This window comes from Ovis aries, chromosome 15 (assembly GCF_016772045.2).
Source record: "Ovis aries strain OAR_USU_Benz2616 breed Rambouillet chromosome 15, ARS-UI_Ramb_v3.0, whole genome shotgun sequence".
NCBI classification, from domain to species: domain Eukaryota; kingdom Metazoa; phylum Chordata; class Mammalia; order Artiodactyla; family Bovidae; genus Ovis; species Ovis aries.
This window is the reverse complement of record NC_056068.1, coordinates 76,794,153-76,809,912: the sequence shown is the minus strand read 5'-3', so window position 1 is coordinate 76,809,912 and position 15,760 is coordinate 76,794,153. Positions and strand designations below refer to the sequence as shown.

General features: G+C 44.5%; 2 protein-coding genes across 2 annotated transcripts in view; one reads left to right on the top strand and one right to left on the bottom strand.

The window, feature by feature from the left end:
* Positions 1-15,760, bottom strand: part of LOC101120521 (olfactory receptor 4B1-like) — a 66,438-nt gene that overhangs the window by 42,783 nt on the left and 7,895 nt on the right. The gene's annotated exons all lie outside the window — the stretch shown is intronic.
* LOC101121546 (olfactory receptor 4S2-like) lies at positions 651-1,814 on the top strand. The gene is made up of 2 exons (XM_042232621.1): positions 651-914; positions 1,074-1,814. The coding sequence occupies exons 1-2, from the start codon at positions 651-653 to the stop codon at positions 1,812-1,814; spliced, it is 1,005 nt and encodes a 334-aa protein (XP_042088555.1).

Genomic DNA, 15,760 nt, shown 5'->3' with positions numbered 1-15,760 from the left:
TATGCTCACAAATGTGTGTGTATATTTACACAGATTCCATATTTCCCTTGTGGCTCAGCTGGTAAAGAATCCACCTGCAATGCAGGGGACCTGGGTTCAATCCCTGGGCTGGGAGGATCCCCTGGAGAAGAAAAAGGCTACCCACTCCAGTATTCTGGCCTAGAGAATTCCATGGACTATATAGTCCATGGGGTTGCAAAAGAGTCAGATACGACTGAGCAAATTTCACTTCACTTCACATTCCACATATCAACTGGAACATAGGGGGAAAGCATCTTGGAACAGGAGAGTGGACTTTATCACTTGGAAACTTGATTTAAAAAGAAGATATAATTTAAATTATCAAGCAACTATGACTCGGACAACTGACAAGTGGAGAACCTAGACTCCATGCCTAAATATATTTAAAACCCATCAGTTTTTCTTTTCTCTCCTCTTGCTCCCTCTATCCTACCCTTAGTCTCATGTAATTTTAAGAAACAGAGTATAATGAAACCAAAACCTTTAAGGGAGGAGCTTTGTGAATAACTGGTAAAAAAATAATAATAATAACAATAATGCTATATCATGTGCCCCAATCTAATTGTCCTTTATCCTTTTTCCAACAGGTAAATCACAAAGCATTTCTCTCTTGTGAACTTCCAGGTTTCATGGGAAATAATGTTACTGAATTGATCCTCATGGGTCTTTCCCAGAATAAGGAAGTACAGCAACTATGCTTCATTTTGTTCCTACTCTTTTATATAATCCTCATGACAGGAAATTTTTTCATTATAATGACTGTTCTAAGGAGCCCAAATATCAGCTCTCTGATGTTCTTCTTCCTCAGCTTCCTATCCTTCGTTGACATCTGCTATTCCTCTGTCACAGCCCCCAGGCTGATTATTGACTTTCAAGTCAAGAACAAAAGAATCTCATTTTTTTATTTAAATTTATTTATTTTAATTGGAGGCTAATTACTTTACAATAGTGTGTTGGTTTTGCCATACATCAACATGAATCTGCCACGGGTGTACACGTGTTCCCAATCCTGAACCCCCCTCCCACCTCCCTCCCCATACCATCCCTCTGGGTCTTTTGTTAGCTGTATGCTCCAGCTCTTTTTCTCCCACCTGTTTGGCTGCACAGAAATCTTTATCCTCACAGTGATGGCCTATGACAGGTACGTGGCCATCGGTAAGCCTCTGCACTATTTGACTATCATGGACTGGAAATTCTGCTCCATCTTGCTGGTGTTCTGCTGGTTAGGAGGGTTTGTGCATACTCTGGTCCAGACCATGCTCACTGTACAACTGCCTCCCTGTGGCCCAAACCTGAATGACCACTACTTCCGTGACGTCCACCCTTTACTGAAGCTGGCTTGCACAGACTCGTATGTGCTGGGGCTCGTTATGGCGGCCAACAGTGGCGTGATTTCACTGAGCTCCTTTGTCATTCTTGTCGGTTCTTACACTGTCATCTTGCTTTCTTTCAAGACCTGCTCATCAGAGGGGAGGCACGAGGCCCTGTCCACATGCGCTTCCCATATCATTGCCGCCATCTTGCTTTCCTTCCCCTGCCTCTTCATGTACCTGAGACCTTCCACCACTTTCCCTGAGAACAAGATAGTGGCTGTATTTTACACCATCATCACACCCAAGTTGAACCCTTTGACCTACACCCTGAGAAACATGGATGTGGAAAATGCCATGATGAGACTGTGGATCAAGAGGTTGTTTGGCAGAAATAGGAGAGACTCTGATAGGAAGCTCAGTGGTACTGGACAGCCTCAGGTGTACCAGTTTCCAAAAATGGTTACTGAGAATAGTCAGTAATCAGCCCTTAATCTCATCACACAGATAAGCAATTTAATATTAATCCAATATAAAGAGTCTTGGATTTGAGGTCTAAAGACCTAATTTGGAGGACCTACCTTACTAGTCACTAGTGGTTTGACTTCAGTGATATTCAAATATCTGATAAGAGATATTCGTGTACTCCCATGGTGGATTCATGTTGATCTATGGCAAAACCAATACAACATTGTAAAGTAATTAGCCTCCAATTAAAAGAAATAAATTTATATTAAAAAAAGAGAGAGAGAGATTCCCTACTGGGAGCCCTGAGTGGATTAAACATTTGTACAGAGAATTCTGCCACCAAATACAGTCTGTTCCATAGAAGATGGTGTCGTTGTCTCTGGGCAATGCCTCTAAGTCATGAGCCATGCCAGGTATGTCAGGCCTGAGCAAGCTCGGGGAGCTGGTGATGGACAGGGAAGCCTGGTGCGCTGCAATCCATGGGGTCACAAAGAGCCAGACACGACTGAGTGATTGAACTGAACTGAACTGATGTCAGGTATATAGTTCAGCCATTCAGTCATGTCTGACTCTTTGTAACCTCATGGACTGCAGCTCACCAGGCTTCCCTGACCACCACCAATTCCCAGAGCTTGCTCAGACTCATATCCATCGAGTTAGTGATGCCATCCAACCATCTCATCCTCTGTCCCCTTCTCCTCCTGCCTTCAATCTTTCCCAGCATCAGGGTCTTTTCAAATGAGTCAGTTCTTCACATCAGGTGGCCAAAGTATTGGAGTTTCAGCTTCAGCATCAGTCCTTCCAATAAATATTCAGGACTGATTTCCTTTAGGATGGACTGGTTGAATCTCCTTGCACTCCAAGGGACTCTCAAGAGTGTCCTCCAACATCACAGTTCAAAAGCATCAATTCTTCAATCCTCAGCTTTCTTTATGGTCCAATTCTCACATCCATATATGACTAATGGAAAAACCATAGCCTTGACTAGACGGACCTTTGTCAGCAAAGGAATGTCTCTGCTTTTTAATGCACTGTCTAGGTTTTCTAATAAAGGGATAATACCAAAACCAAAGCTGAAGTGGATTTCACCCTCCTTTGCCTTGGATGTTTCTCGATTTGTTAAATGGATTGACGCTACTGTTCCAACCGCTTCTCAGGGTTACACAGAGAACCAAATGAGATGGAACTGCAGGTGAAAGCAATTTTTCTGGGATAGGAGCTGCATTCGTGGACCTTATTGTTCTCACCATTAACTTGGCAACTCCAGACACCGAGGCAACTCTCGTTTCAAGAATTTAATTTGAGGTTAAGGGGTTTCTCTCACATAGCTTTCTTTAAACAGTTCATCGATGGGAATTGTTTCTGTGGATTCTACAGTACAAGTGATGCTGGATTCAGAATGTTTAAAAACATGCTCACCATTGGACTATCTGAGTCAAGGAAGGGGATTTTAGCGGATGCTGTGGTGAGCCACACACAGTCCCCTTCATTCCCTCAGCTGCCCGGAGGGATGGCTGCCCATGTCTGAGTCCTCATGCCTCTCTAGACACTGCCATCCCCCAGGGCAGCACCAGAATCACATCCTCATCCTCCACAGGCTGCATGTAAGAATGGTCAGTGGATGGTGAGAAGACCTGGGCCTCCTGCCTCAACTTGAGACAACTCCAAAGGGCCATCACAGCTCTAAGGCTCCTTGGGGGACCCTCCCAGATCTTTTTGTCCCTATATCATGGTTTGACTTCCCCCTCTGCCCAATTCTGCCCTCTTCATTGTTATACAGAAGTTAATACTGGGAGAACTTCCCAATAAATGTTTACACACAAACTCAACCTGAGACATGTTGCCTAGGGAGTTCAACCATTGACATAGGTTTACAGTAAAAGGGGGAAATGTACACAAATATTAAAAATAATCTAAATTCAGTTTGCATGTCTTGAAGAGAAAAGAGTTCTACTTTCTGAGCAGGTTTACTAATTGTTTAAACAATAGCCAGAACAGATAAAAATGTACAGCTTAAATCTTGTAGTAGTGCAATCAGAGAAGGCAATGGCACTCCACTCCAGTACTCTTGCCTGGAAAATCCCATGAATGGAGGAGCCTGGTGGGCTGCAGTCCATGGGGTCACGAAGAGTCGGACACGACTGAGCAACTTCACTTTCACTTTTCACTTTCATGCATTGGAGAAGGAAATGGCAACCCACTGCAGTGTTCTTGCCTAGAGAATCCCAGGGACGTGGGAGCCTGATGGGCTGCTGTCTATGGGGTCGCGAAGATTCGGACACGACTAAAGCTACTTAGCAGCAGCAGCAGCAGTGCAATAAACAGCATGTGATTTTTACATGATGGCCTAGTACCTTCAACCTCTCATCGCTGAAACCCAAGAAGTTTGAACAGTTCTGAGTAGTGAGCTTCTTTATCTTTCAGGAGATTAAAAAATCTCCTGCGGGATAAGGAAATATCCTTATCCTGGATACTTTTCCATTTAGTGCTATCCTTTGAGCACTAAATGGAGACTTTTAAAATTTCAAGAAAGGTGCTCTGAAAAGCTGACCTCCGGGGGCATAGCACCTGGTGTCAGGATCCCACACTCTTGTGTCTAAGGGCAGTACAGGCTATGGGCTGGTTGCTGACTACTGACTGGCTGCAGAAGCAGAAACTATAGCAGTTGTTGTGTGCTAATTGTTGTATGTATGCATGTAGTAATTGCTGTATGCTGCTGCTGCTAGGTCACTTCAGTCGTGTCCAACTCTGTGCGACCCCATAGACGGCAGCCCACCAGGCTCCCCTGTCCCTGGGATTCTCCAGGCAAGAACACTGGAGTGGTGCCGGGGTCCAGCCCCAGCAGGATCCAGGGGTACCCTCAGGATGGACGCCATTGGCGAAAAGAGAGAGAGAGAGTGACATGGGGAGACCAAGCTTCAGTGAGCAAGACCCGTAACTTTATTTTCAAAAGGAGCTTTTATACCCGGACTTGTACGTAGAGGGAAATGAAGGATGCAAGGTCATGCAGAATCAGCCCAAACACTCCAGCAGTTTTGCCCTTATCGAAACCAGGATTTTTTCTGTATGTCTTTCCATAAACAAGGGTCTCATGTTATGTACATTATCTTCTGGCCAGGAGGCCTGTTAACATTTTACGGCTCTTTCCTTGATAAATGTTGATCAACCAAAAAACTTGTTTTCCCTTGAAGTGGTTTTTTCTTTCTATTTCTAACCTGCATCACCCTCAAAGCACTAAATAGAGTTACATTCTTACGGGTCAAAGGTACAGTAGGTTACATCAAAGAAAGAACTTATTAACTCAAGGTCTACTGTTGCTACACCTTGGCTATGCCAAGGCTACTGCTTATTTTTTCTACATACCAATTATATTAATTAATGCACTCCCAGGCACACAATGAATAAAAGATATGGAAACTTGGCAGCAAGCATTGGCTCAACAATTAAACCCTTCACCAGTACTATTTTAATAGTTTTTTAACTCCTCAAAAGGCTCTATATTTTTAGAATGTTTTAGGCTTCCCATGCCTCTCACAGTTGGGAGGCTGTGAACAATCACATGCGTAGCTACAAGAGTCTGGATAAACCTGTCAGGCAAGCTAGAAAGCCATCAGAGGGGTTTGAATTTAAACACTCCTATCATGCCCAGGAGACTTATTAGCTAGAGCCCTAAGCTGACCTTTCCCAGAGAAAGGTGGTTGCGGATAGCCCCCTGTTAATGTCAAAAGAGTTGGTGAAAGGCATAAAATAGTAAGACATACAGATTCTGGTTTGGGGGTAGATGCTCGAGCAGGTCCAGGGGGTCCCTCGAGTCCTGACCCGTCTTGCTCATCAGGTCTCTTCCACATGACCTTTTCATGGGTGGAATCAGCCCAGGGAGTCCCTCGAGTCCTGAAGCCTTGCTTGTCAGGTCTCTTTTGCATGACCTTGTCATGGGTGGGATCTCCCGTGCTGGCTCCCAGCAGAGTGGGTTGCCATTTCCTTCTCCAATTGTTGTATGCTATCCTGCCTTTTTTCCCCTACCTTATATCAAGAGCACAGTAGTAGCTAACATTTTAGGATTCAGATGAGATCATGATTGAACTGACAGCATCCCACAGAACCATGATTAATTTCCTTTGTAAAGAACATAAACTATAGACCGAATGAGGCTGAGAGCAGATGCTGAGAGCCCTAACGGTGGACTCCCGAACCCTTCTATCTGTGCTCCAGAACCACTCTCCACTCTGATTCACTATGCAGTGAAAGTGCTCTGCAATGACCTTCATGGACTGCTTCAGTGAGTTTTTCTACTGTAATAAATAAAAAGAAAACTGAGAAGAGATATAACTCCCCAGATCTTCCTGCCACATTTTTCATTTCTCTGCCAAATTGTCACTTGCCTCAAAACAGTCTCAAGACCTCAGGAGAGATGCGATGTTGAGTGTCTCTGATTTTTAGTCACTGAGATCACTATTGCTTTCAACAATGACCCTGGACATGAAATTGTCTTCACTCTGCTCCAAATAAATAGTCAACCCTCTCCAGAAGCATAGATCCCTGTCCTTGCAGACTGATGCTCCGCCCCAGTAGAATGTCTACACCATGTAACTAGTAGGTGAGTGGATGGGGACAGCCTCAAAATAAAACGCCCAAAGATTCCCGCTCTTCTTTCCAAGGTTGGGTAAGTTTCCTTGAATAAGCACTTCCCGGCTTGTTGTATGCTTCTGGTCAATATCCAGGGGTTTTAATCATTATTTTTGACAGTTTTGTCCAGTTTTGTTGTTGCTTCTTGGATAGGTTTTGTGAGCTGCTTAGATCCAACCAGTCCATTCTGAAGGAGATCAGCCCTGGGATTTCTTTGAAAGGAATGATGCTAAAGCTGAAACTCCAATACTCTGGCCACCTCATGCGAAGAGTTGACTCATTGGAAAAGACTTTGATGCTGGGAGGGATTGGGGGCAGGAGGAGAAGGGGACAACAGAGGAAGAGATGGCTGGATGCCATCACTGACTCGATGAATGTGAATCTGAGTGAACTCCAGGAGTTGGTGATGGACAGGGAGGCCTGGCGTGCTGCAATTCATGGGGTTGCAAAGAGTCAGACACAACTGAGTGACTGAACTGAACTGAACTAATCATCTATTCTGAAAATCACACCTTCACAAACCTTATTTTTAGTGGTTAAACATTATACACAAATATCAAAACATACTGAAACTTTAAATCATGAAATTAGGAAATCTTTGGTACATGGATAAGCATAAAGTACAGCAAAATAAAAATTTTAATAGATAGATCTTTTGTGTGGTATGAAAATCGCATGAAGGAGGTGAAAGGTGGCTGGAAGTCAGGGGATCCTCTTTGGGGGCTTCAATGAGGAGATATCCCTACAAGAGAGGCTGCAGGACCAATAACCTAACACAGAGGCCATCTGGAGAAGATGGCTGAGATTCAGATGAGCCAAGATGAGCCCAAAGCCACAAAGGAGAGTGAGAAATCACTACTCATACTATATAATATCTCATCAATAGGGAATATCTCTCATTGATCTGCTCTTTCCTCCCATAGGCACACAGCTAGCTCACACTGCTGACCACTGCTGTAGTCAGGAGTGAACGTAAATAAGATCTCTCCAATAGAAGGTGAGGAGTGACATGGACCACTTTCAGCCCTGACCACAGGAAGCCTCCCATGAACATGCTCCACACTCTTTCCTCTGCCACTGCCTGAATGCAGATAACACTGAGTCTCAGTAGATGTCTATGATGATTAACTGTATGTGTCAACTTGACTGGGCCACACAATGCCAAATATCTGGTTAAACATTATTTCTGGGTGTGCCCATGAAGATATTTCTGGAAAAGATTAGCATTTGACTCAGTAGACTGAGTAAAGCATATTTTCCTCCCCCATGACAATATAACATCCAATCCACTGAGGTCCTGTTCAGTTCAGTTCAGTCACTCAGTCGTGTCTGACTCTTTGCAACCTTATGAACTGCAGCATCTGACTCTTTGCAACCTCATGAACTGCAGCACACCAGGCCTCCCTGTCCATCACCAACTCCCAGAGTCCACCCAAACCCATGTCCACTGAGTCGGTGATGCCATCCAACCATCTCATCCTCTGTCATCCCCTTCTCCTCCTGCCCTCAATCTTTCCCAGCATCAGGGTCTTTTCAAATGAGCTCTTCACATCAGGTGGCCAAAGTATTGGAGTTTCAGCTTCAACATCAGTCCTTCCAATGAACACCCAGGTCCTGAATAGCCAATAAATAAATAAACAATTTTTTTTTACATTTACAGGTTGGTTTAGTTAAGATTTTTATTTCTTAATTGTCAAAATGATGTTCACAAAAGCACTTAAATTCACAGAAATATTATTTGGTCTTCATTTTACAGTTAGAATTAAATTTATGGAAAAGAAATGACAGCTGAAAATTCCCCTGACCTGGAGAAAGAAACAGATGTCCATATCCCAGAAGCCCAGGAAGTTACACATAAGATGAGTACAAAGAGCCTCACACCAAGACATATTACCATTCAACTGGTGAAGTTAAAGCCAAGGAGAGAATCTTTAAAAGCAGTAAGAGAAAAACAACTTTTTATGCAAAAGGGAACCCCCATAAGACTATCAGCAGCTTTCTCAGCAGAAGCTTTGTGGCCCAGAGAAGACAACGTGCAAAGGGGGAAGCGCCGCCCAAGCACACTCTACCCAGCAAAGCTGTCCTCCAGAACTGAAGGCGAGAGCAAGACTTTCCCAGACAAGCAAAAGGTGAAGGAATCGATCACCACTGGAGCAGTCCTATAAGACGTGTTAAAGGAAATTGTTCAAGCTAAAATGAAAGGACTCTAATTAGTAACAGTAAAACATATGAAAATATAAATCTCACTGATAAAGTTAAATATATAGTTGAATTCAAAATATTCCAGTGTTGTGACAGTGGTGAGTAAATGACTTAAAGCTCTAGTTTTATGGCTAAACATTTAAAGTATAAAAATAACTGTAACTACAATAGTTTGTTAACAGACACACATAGTAAAAAGACATAAATTGTGACATCAAAAACATAAACGTTTGGGGTAGTAAAAATGTGAAGCTTTAGTATGCATTTGAACTTGAGTTGTCATCAGCTTAAAAGAGGCTATTATAAATATGTTTCATGTAAGCCTCAAGGTAAACGCACAAAAAAAAAGCCATAGTGGGTTGCCATTTCCTTCTCCAGTGTGTGAAAGTGAAAAGTGAAAGTGAAGTTGCTCAGTCGTGTCTGACTCAACGACTCCATGGACTGCAGCCTACCAGGCTCCTCCATCCATGGGATTTTCCAGGCAAGAGTACTGGAGTGGGTTGCCATTGCCTTCTCCGAGTAGATGCCCAAAAGATAAAAAAAGAAAGGAATCTAGGCATACTACTACAGAAAATCATCAAATCACAAAGGAAGAGACCAAGAGGAAGAAAGAAACAAAGGAATTATAAAAAAGCTGGAAAACAATTAAATTAAAATGGCAATAGTAAGTCCATGCTGCTGCTGCTAAGTCGCTTCAGTCGTGTCCGACTCTGTGCGACCCCATAGACAGCAGCCCACCAGGCTCCCCCATCCCTGGGATTCTCCAGGCAAGAATGCTGGAGTGGGTTGCCATTTCCTTCTCCAATGCATGAAAGTGAAAAGTGAAAGTGAAGTTGCTCAGTTGTGTCTGACTCTTCGCGACCCCATGGACTGCAGCCTACCAGGCTCCTCCCTCCATGGGATTTTCCAGGCAAGAGTACTGGAGTGGGGTGCCATTGCCTTCTCCAAGTAAGTCCATACCAATTAACAATTACTTTAAATGTGAATGAACAAATTCTCCAATCAAAAGACACAGAGTGTCTCGTGAATTAAAAAGATAAGATCCAACTATACGCTGCCTATAACCCCTTCAACTTGAAGGCATAAACAGAAAGTGAAGTAATGAAGAAGGATATTCCACGCAAATAGAAACCAAAAGGGAGCAGGAGTTGCTGCTCTTATATGAGAAAAAAATAGACTTTTCATCAAAGAATATAATAAGAGGGACTTCCCTGGTGGCCCAGTGGTTAAGAATCTGCCTTCTGAAGCAAGGGACTCAGGTTCGATCCCTGGTCAAGGACCTAAGATCCCACATGCCCCCGAGCAACTAAGCCCACACACCCACACCGCAACTGCTGAGCGACCCCACAGGCTGCAACTACGGCCTGTCGCAGCCAAATAAATAAACAGATTGTTTAAAAAAGAGCGTAACAAGAGAAAAAGCACATCATGATAGTAATAAAGAGGTTAATACGCGGAGTCTAAAATAAAAGGTCAAACTCGGAAATAGAGAGTAGAAAAGTAGTTTCTAGGCACTGGAGGGTGGGGGAAATAGGGAAAGTTGGTGAAAGGGTACGAACTTTCAGCTACAGGATGAACAAGGTCAGAGGATTTAATGTACAGCATGATGACTAAAGTTGACAACACCATACTGTATAACCAAAATTCACTAAAAGAGTAAACCTTAGATATTCTCACCAAAAAAGATAAATTTGTGAGTTTGCAGAGTGATGGATGTGCCATGATGAGACGGGGGAGTCCTTTCACAATGTATGTGTGTATATAGATGTATCAAATCACTACTACAGATACTTTAATTTCCTCATGATTTCATTTGTCAATCCCTCAGCAAAGCTGAAATTAAAAATAAAATAAAAACAGAGGGATGGTACGGGGAGGGAGGTGGGAGGGGGCTCAGGATGGGGAACACGTGTATACCCGTGGCAGATTTATGTTGATGTGCGACAAAACCAATACAATATTGTAAAGTAATTAGCCTCCAATTAAAATAAATAAATAAAATAAAAAATAGAAAATAAAGAACGGTGCTATGGACTAACTGGTGGTGGTGCTTTCGTCACTCAGTCGCGTCTGGCTCTGTAGCCCACCAGGCTCCTCTGTCCATGGGATTCTCTAGGCAAGAATACTAGAGTAGGTTGCCATTTCCTTCTTAAAGGGATCTTCCCAACCCAGGGATTGAACCCAGGTCTCCTGCATTGCAAGAAGATTCTTTACCATCTGAGCTATGAGGGAAGCCCATGGACTAATTGTATCTGCCAAATGTGTTGAAGTTCTAACCCTTATTGTGATGGTATTTGAGATGGAGTCTTTGGGAAGTAATTAGAGTTAAAGGAGGCAATGAGGGTGGAACCTTGATGATGGAATTAGCAGAAGAACCCGTTCTCTCTCTCTCTCTCTGCCATGTCAGGACACAGCTGGGAGACTCTGCAAGCCAGGAAGCATGTCCTTACCAAGGGACCAAGTCCACCAGCACCTTGATCTTGGGCTACTGGTCTCCAGAATACATTCCCATTACTTAAGCCACCCCAGCTGATATTTTGCTATGGCAACTAGGCCTAATACAGGTAAGCATATCTACATACACTGATATTGAAAGAGCTCCGAAATGTATTGCAAAACTTTTTTAAAAGTTGAGAAAACGTATGTGTAATACAATGTAAATGTAAAAAAGAAAATTGTTGATCAAATCCATATATTTCTCAGCAGTTTCCACTAACACTCCACAACTCAGATGTTAGCCTCTTCGCATTTAATAGAAAAAGTTATCTGCTGCTACAAGGATCATCAAGGGAAGAAAAAGAGCCAATTAGTTTTCTGTTCTGTGACTACAGTGATCAGTTACTCCTCCACTTTCTGGAGGCCACACTTGGGTTTTCTGGCATGATGACAACTTCAGGCAATTAATTACGCCCTCAGGAGCTGAGGCAAAGAGTTAGGAAAAGTTTGTGAAGGAGCAAATTAAAGCCATCCCTTGGGGGCTCTTCAAAACGAAGAAGTTTCTTTGCCGCCTTGAGATCCCCAGGAGCTTCAGGTAAGTAATTAAAGGCATGGTTGGAAGCTTCAAGAGCACATCCCCACTGAATGTGCAAGTCACTAATGAGCTCACACTCCCCGACACCTGTAAGCGTGCTGTGGACCTCCACCAGGACACAGCATCTCCCAGTCCATCAGGTCCACGAACCATACATTTTGAAGCAGCTGGGTTGCCATACCAACACAGAACAGAAGCCGTTTCTTTCCCATCTACTTCTTCCCCAGACAGGTGGCTCTGGAAGGGAGGAGGAGACCACCACTTGTGGAATCCCTGCAAGGTGCCAGGCACTGTGCTGAGCACTGTACCCACTGGTCTGACATCGGTGGCACAGGATGCACATGGTCACCAGAACCCACGGCTCTCCTTTTCCAGGGTACCCGGTCAGATGCTGTTTCCCACCGATGGAAGGTTGATGAAGTGGTACACGTCACTCACAAACCTGGCCCAAGGAAACCTCCCTCCTGACTCCTGAGTTCTCTTGCTCATCCGCCAGCTGCATGGTGACCCCTGCATGACCTCGACAAGCTTGGGTTAAAGCTGGGAGGCCTGTACCAGTCTACGTCCTTGAACAGTGCCAGCCACATTAAACTGCGACATAGGCATCAAACCACTGAGATCTGGGAGTTATTCCTTATAAAACCAGTTAGTTTAGCTAGCTCATTCAATCCATTTCAGCATCTGGTGAAATCTCACCATCCAATCTATTTCACCATTTTCATTTCACAAATTAAATCACATCATTTACTTACCCAGCTAACGGCTCAAGGCCACCTCTGCCTTAGTAGCAGAAGTCCTCTCTCTCTCACATAATGATGGAGACTGTCTCTTCTCAGAACATCAACTTCTGAGTTCCTTTTCTTTTTTTTATCATCATCATCAATAACTTTTATTTGTTTTTAAATTATGTCCCTTGACAAACCACAGATTGATGAAATCTAACTTTGGTCATCATTGAAAGATAAAGACCAAAAGATGCTAGAAAATAAACAGCTAAACTGTATCTTCCTTTCACCAAATCTCTTCTTTGATTATCAAAATTACATTTTCAACCAGCCTTGTCACAGATTTCACAAGGGAATATTAACAATAATTACAAGACTGTAAAGAGAGGTTGATAATGAATTGGGGATGAGATGAAGTGATCAGCTCAGAACCATGCCTTAGCGGAGCATGCACAGAAGAGGAGGGGCTATCATATTTTCGTGGATCCTCCTGGAGTGAAGCAGTTGTTGTTCAGGTGCTAAGTTGTCTCCAACTCTTTGAGACCCCATGAGCTGCAGCACACCAGGCTTCCCTGTCCTTCACAATTTCCCAGAGTTTGCTCAAACTCTGACTCATCAAAGTCAGTGATGCCATCCAACCATCTCATCCTCTGTCGTCCCCTTCTCCTCCTGTCCTCAGGCTTTCCCAGTAGCAGGGTCTTTTCCAATGAATCAGCTCTTTGCATCAGGTGGCCAAAGCATTGGAACTTCGGCCTCAGCATCAGTCCTTCCAATGAATAGTCAGAGTAGATTTCCTTTAGGATTGACTTGTTTGATCTCCTTGCAGTCCAAGGGACTCTCAAAAGGCTTCTGCAGCCCCACAGTTCAAAAGCATCAATTCTTCAGCACTCAGCCTTCTTTATAGTCCAACGCTCACATCTGTACATGACTCCTAGAAAGACCACAGCTTGATTTTATGGACCTTTGTCAGCAAAGTAATGACTGTTTTTTAATACACAGTCTAGGTTTGTCACAGCTTTCCTTCCAAGGAACAAGTGTCTTTAATTTCATGGCTTGCAGCCACTGTCCACAGTGACTGTGGAGCCCAAGAAAATAACATCTGTTACTGTTTCTACTGGGTGCCACCCCCCAGGGTCTGACACTGGGAAGACTGTTTCCAAGTCAAAGCTCAGTCTGCTGGCTGCAGGACAGGCCAGTAATCAAGAGAGGAGGTGTTGAGGCCTGGTGTCGGAGGCCTGCTGCTGCTGCTGTTAAGTCACTTCAGTCGTGTCCGACTCTGTGTGACGCCATAAACAACAGCCCACCAGGCTCCCCCATCCCTGGGGTTCTCCAGGCAAGAACACTGCAGTGGGTTGCCATTTCCTTCTCCAATGCCTGAAAGTGAAAAGTGAAAGGGAAGTCGCTCAGTCCTGTCCGACTCTTCACGACCCCATGGATTGCAGCCTTCCAGGCTCCTCCGTCTATGGGATTCTCCAGGCAAGAGTACTAGAGTGGGGTGCCACAGCTATAGACAACATCCCGTTACCAATTATAATAACGAAAGCAATGAAAAGCAAAGGTTAAAGTCAAAGAAAAAGATCCAACGTGGAGCTGGGTTTTGCTCTTCCGGGTTACAAGAGTCCCCTTAGCTGGTTCTAAAACCAGAGACATACAGGAGGTCTAGAGGTAACCAAGACTCCACTTGTTAAGAGCGTGACTTCACTTGTGAAGATTGTACACGTATGCTTGCTTATTCCTGGGAAGAGCGCAGAGAAAGAGGCTGAAAACTGCCTGGGGCTCTGACTGGGTTCTCAGTGCTGCCCCAGTATGCACCCCACCCACACAGGGAGGCCACTGCAGCCGCTCTTGCTCCTGGTTCTGTTCTCGACTAGGAAGAAGTGCTGCGGCTGAGGAATGCGCATTCGCCTGGAAGGGATCCATGAACCAGCTCAGACCTGATCCTCAGGATTTCTGCTCCTACACCTCGGGCCCTGTCCACGCTCCCAGTAGAGGGGTGACTGCTACTGAGCGCCAGAAATTCCTGCCCTGACTCCAGCTCCTCCACCTCCACCCCTACCTCCCACCAAGGTGGTAGTTGCTTGTACACCCTCGGGGACAATATGACGCGTGCTCACTTCAAAGCCAGCCAGCTCTGTGACTTCCTTTTTTGCAAACCTGTTTTCCTCCGTTGCCGGCTGACTACCTGAATTGCCTTCTCAGCTCAGTCCTTTGGCGCCATCTAGTGGCGATATGCAAAATCGCTGCCGGGCCTCACCTGCCTGCAAGAAAGTAAGTCAGGCTGTGTCTACGGATGCTGGGAAATCCCTAAGTCGGGAAGATCCCCTGGTGTAGGAAATAGCAATTGCGTGGACAGAGCGGCAAAGAGTTGAACACGATGACTGAGCACACACATCATTTACAGGGTAACGCCTAGGCCCTCCTGTTTTTCTTCCGAGGACACAGGGACCATCTAGGAAGGGAGCTGTGGAACCCCAGATGGGGTGGGAGAGCTGTAAGAACTTTGAGGAGCAGGGCTCATCCTCCTTTCCCCCCATCTCCTCCCCCAGCCCTCCAGGGGCCCACCAGGCCATCCACCTTGGGAGACACACACTCAACCAGGAGCAAGAACGTGGGCCCCGTTCCCTCCAGCTTAACAGCTCAGAATCTAATACCGTAAAGTTAACTTTCACTTTTTAACAAACTCCTTGCAACTGGAGGTACTCAAAAAAGCCTTGGATTCACACTCATTTTGAAGAACTTGGTAAATTTGGACAAATATATCTTGAAATATGTTATAGCTTACTTTTCTGAGTCAAGAAGAAAAATGCTAAAGTTTTAAATTAGTCTCAACAAGAACTCCATACTCTGGGGAAAATTATAAAATTTAGGAAAGTAAAAATAAAAGCCATTCATAACCCCCCACCATTGGGAGCTTCCCTGGAGGCTCAGTGGTACAGAATCCGCCCACCAATGCATATGACATGGGTTCGATCCCTGGTCTGGGAAGATCCCACAGGCCACAGAGCAACTAAGACCATGTGTCCCAACTACAGAGCCTGTGCTCTAGAGCCTGGGAACCTCAACACTGAGCCCCCTGGCCCGACAGCCTGGGCTCTGCACCAGGAGAGGCCGCTGAGATGAGAAGCCTGCTCCCTGCAGCTAAAGAGCAGGCCCCGCTCACCGCACCTAGAGAAGAGTCCTCAGCGCAACGAAGACCAGCACAGCCAAAAATAAATACTTTTTTTTTTTTAATTATAACCCCACCATTACTTCACTGTGGTGTTATCTTTCTTGTCTTCTTATGTGCTTACCTAACTGCTTCCTGGAATTATTTTCTTATAGTTCTATAAACTGCTTTTCTCACTTCAGCTTTACACGTTATAAGAGCCCTGGCGATC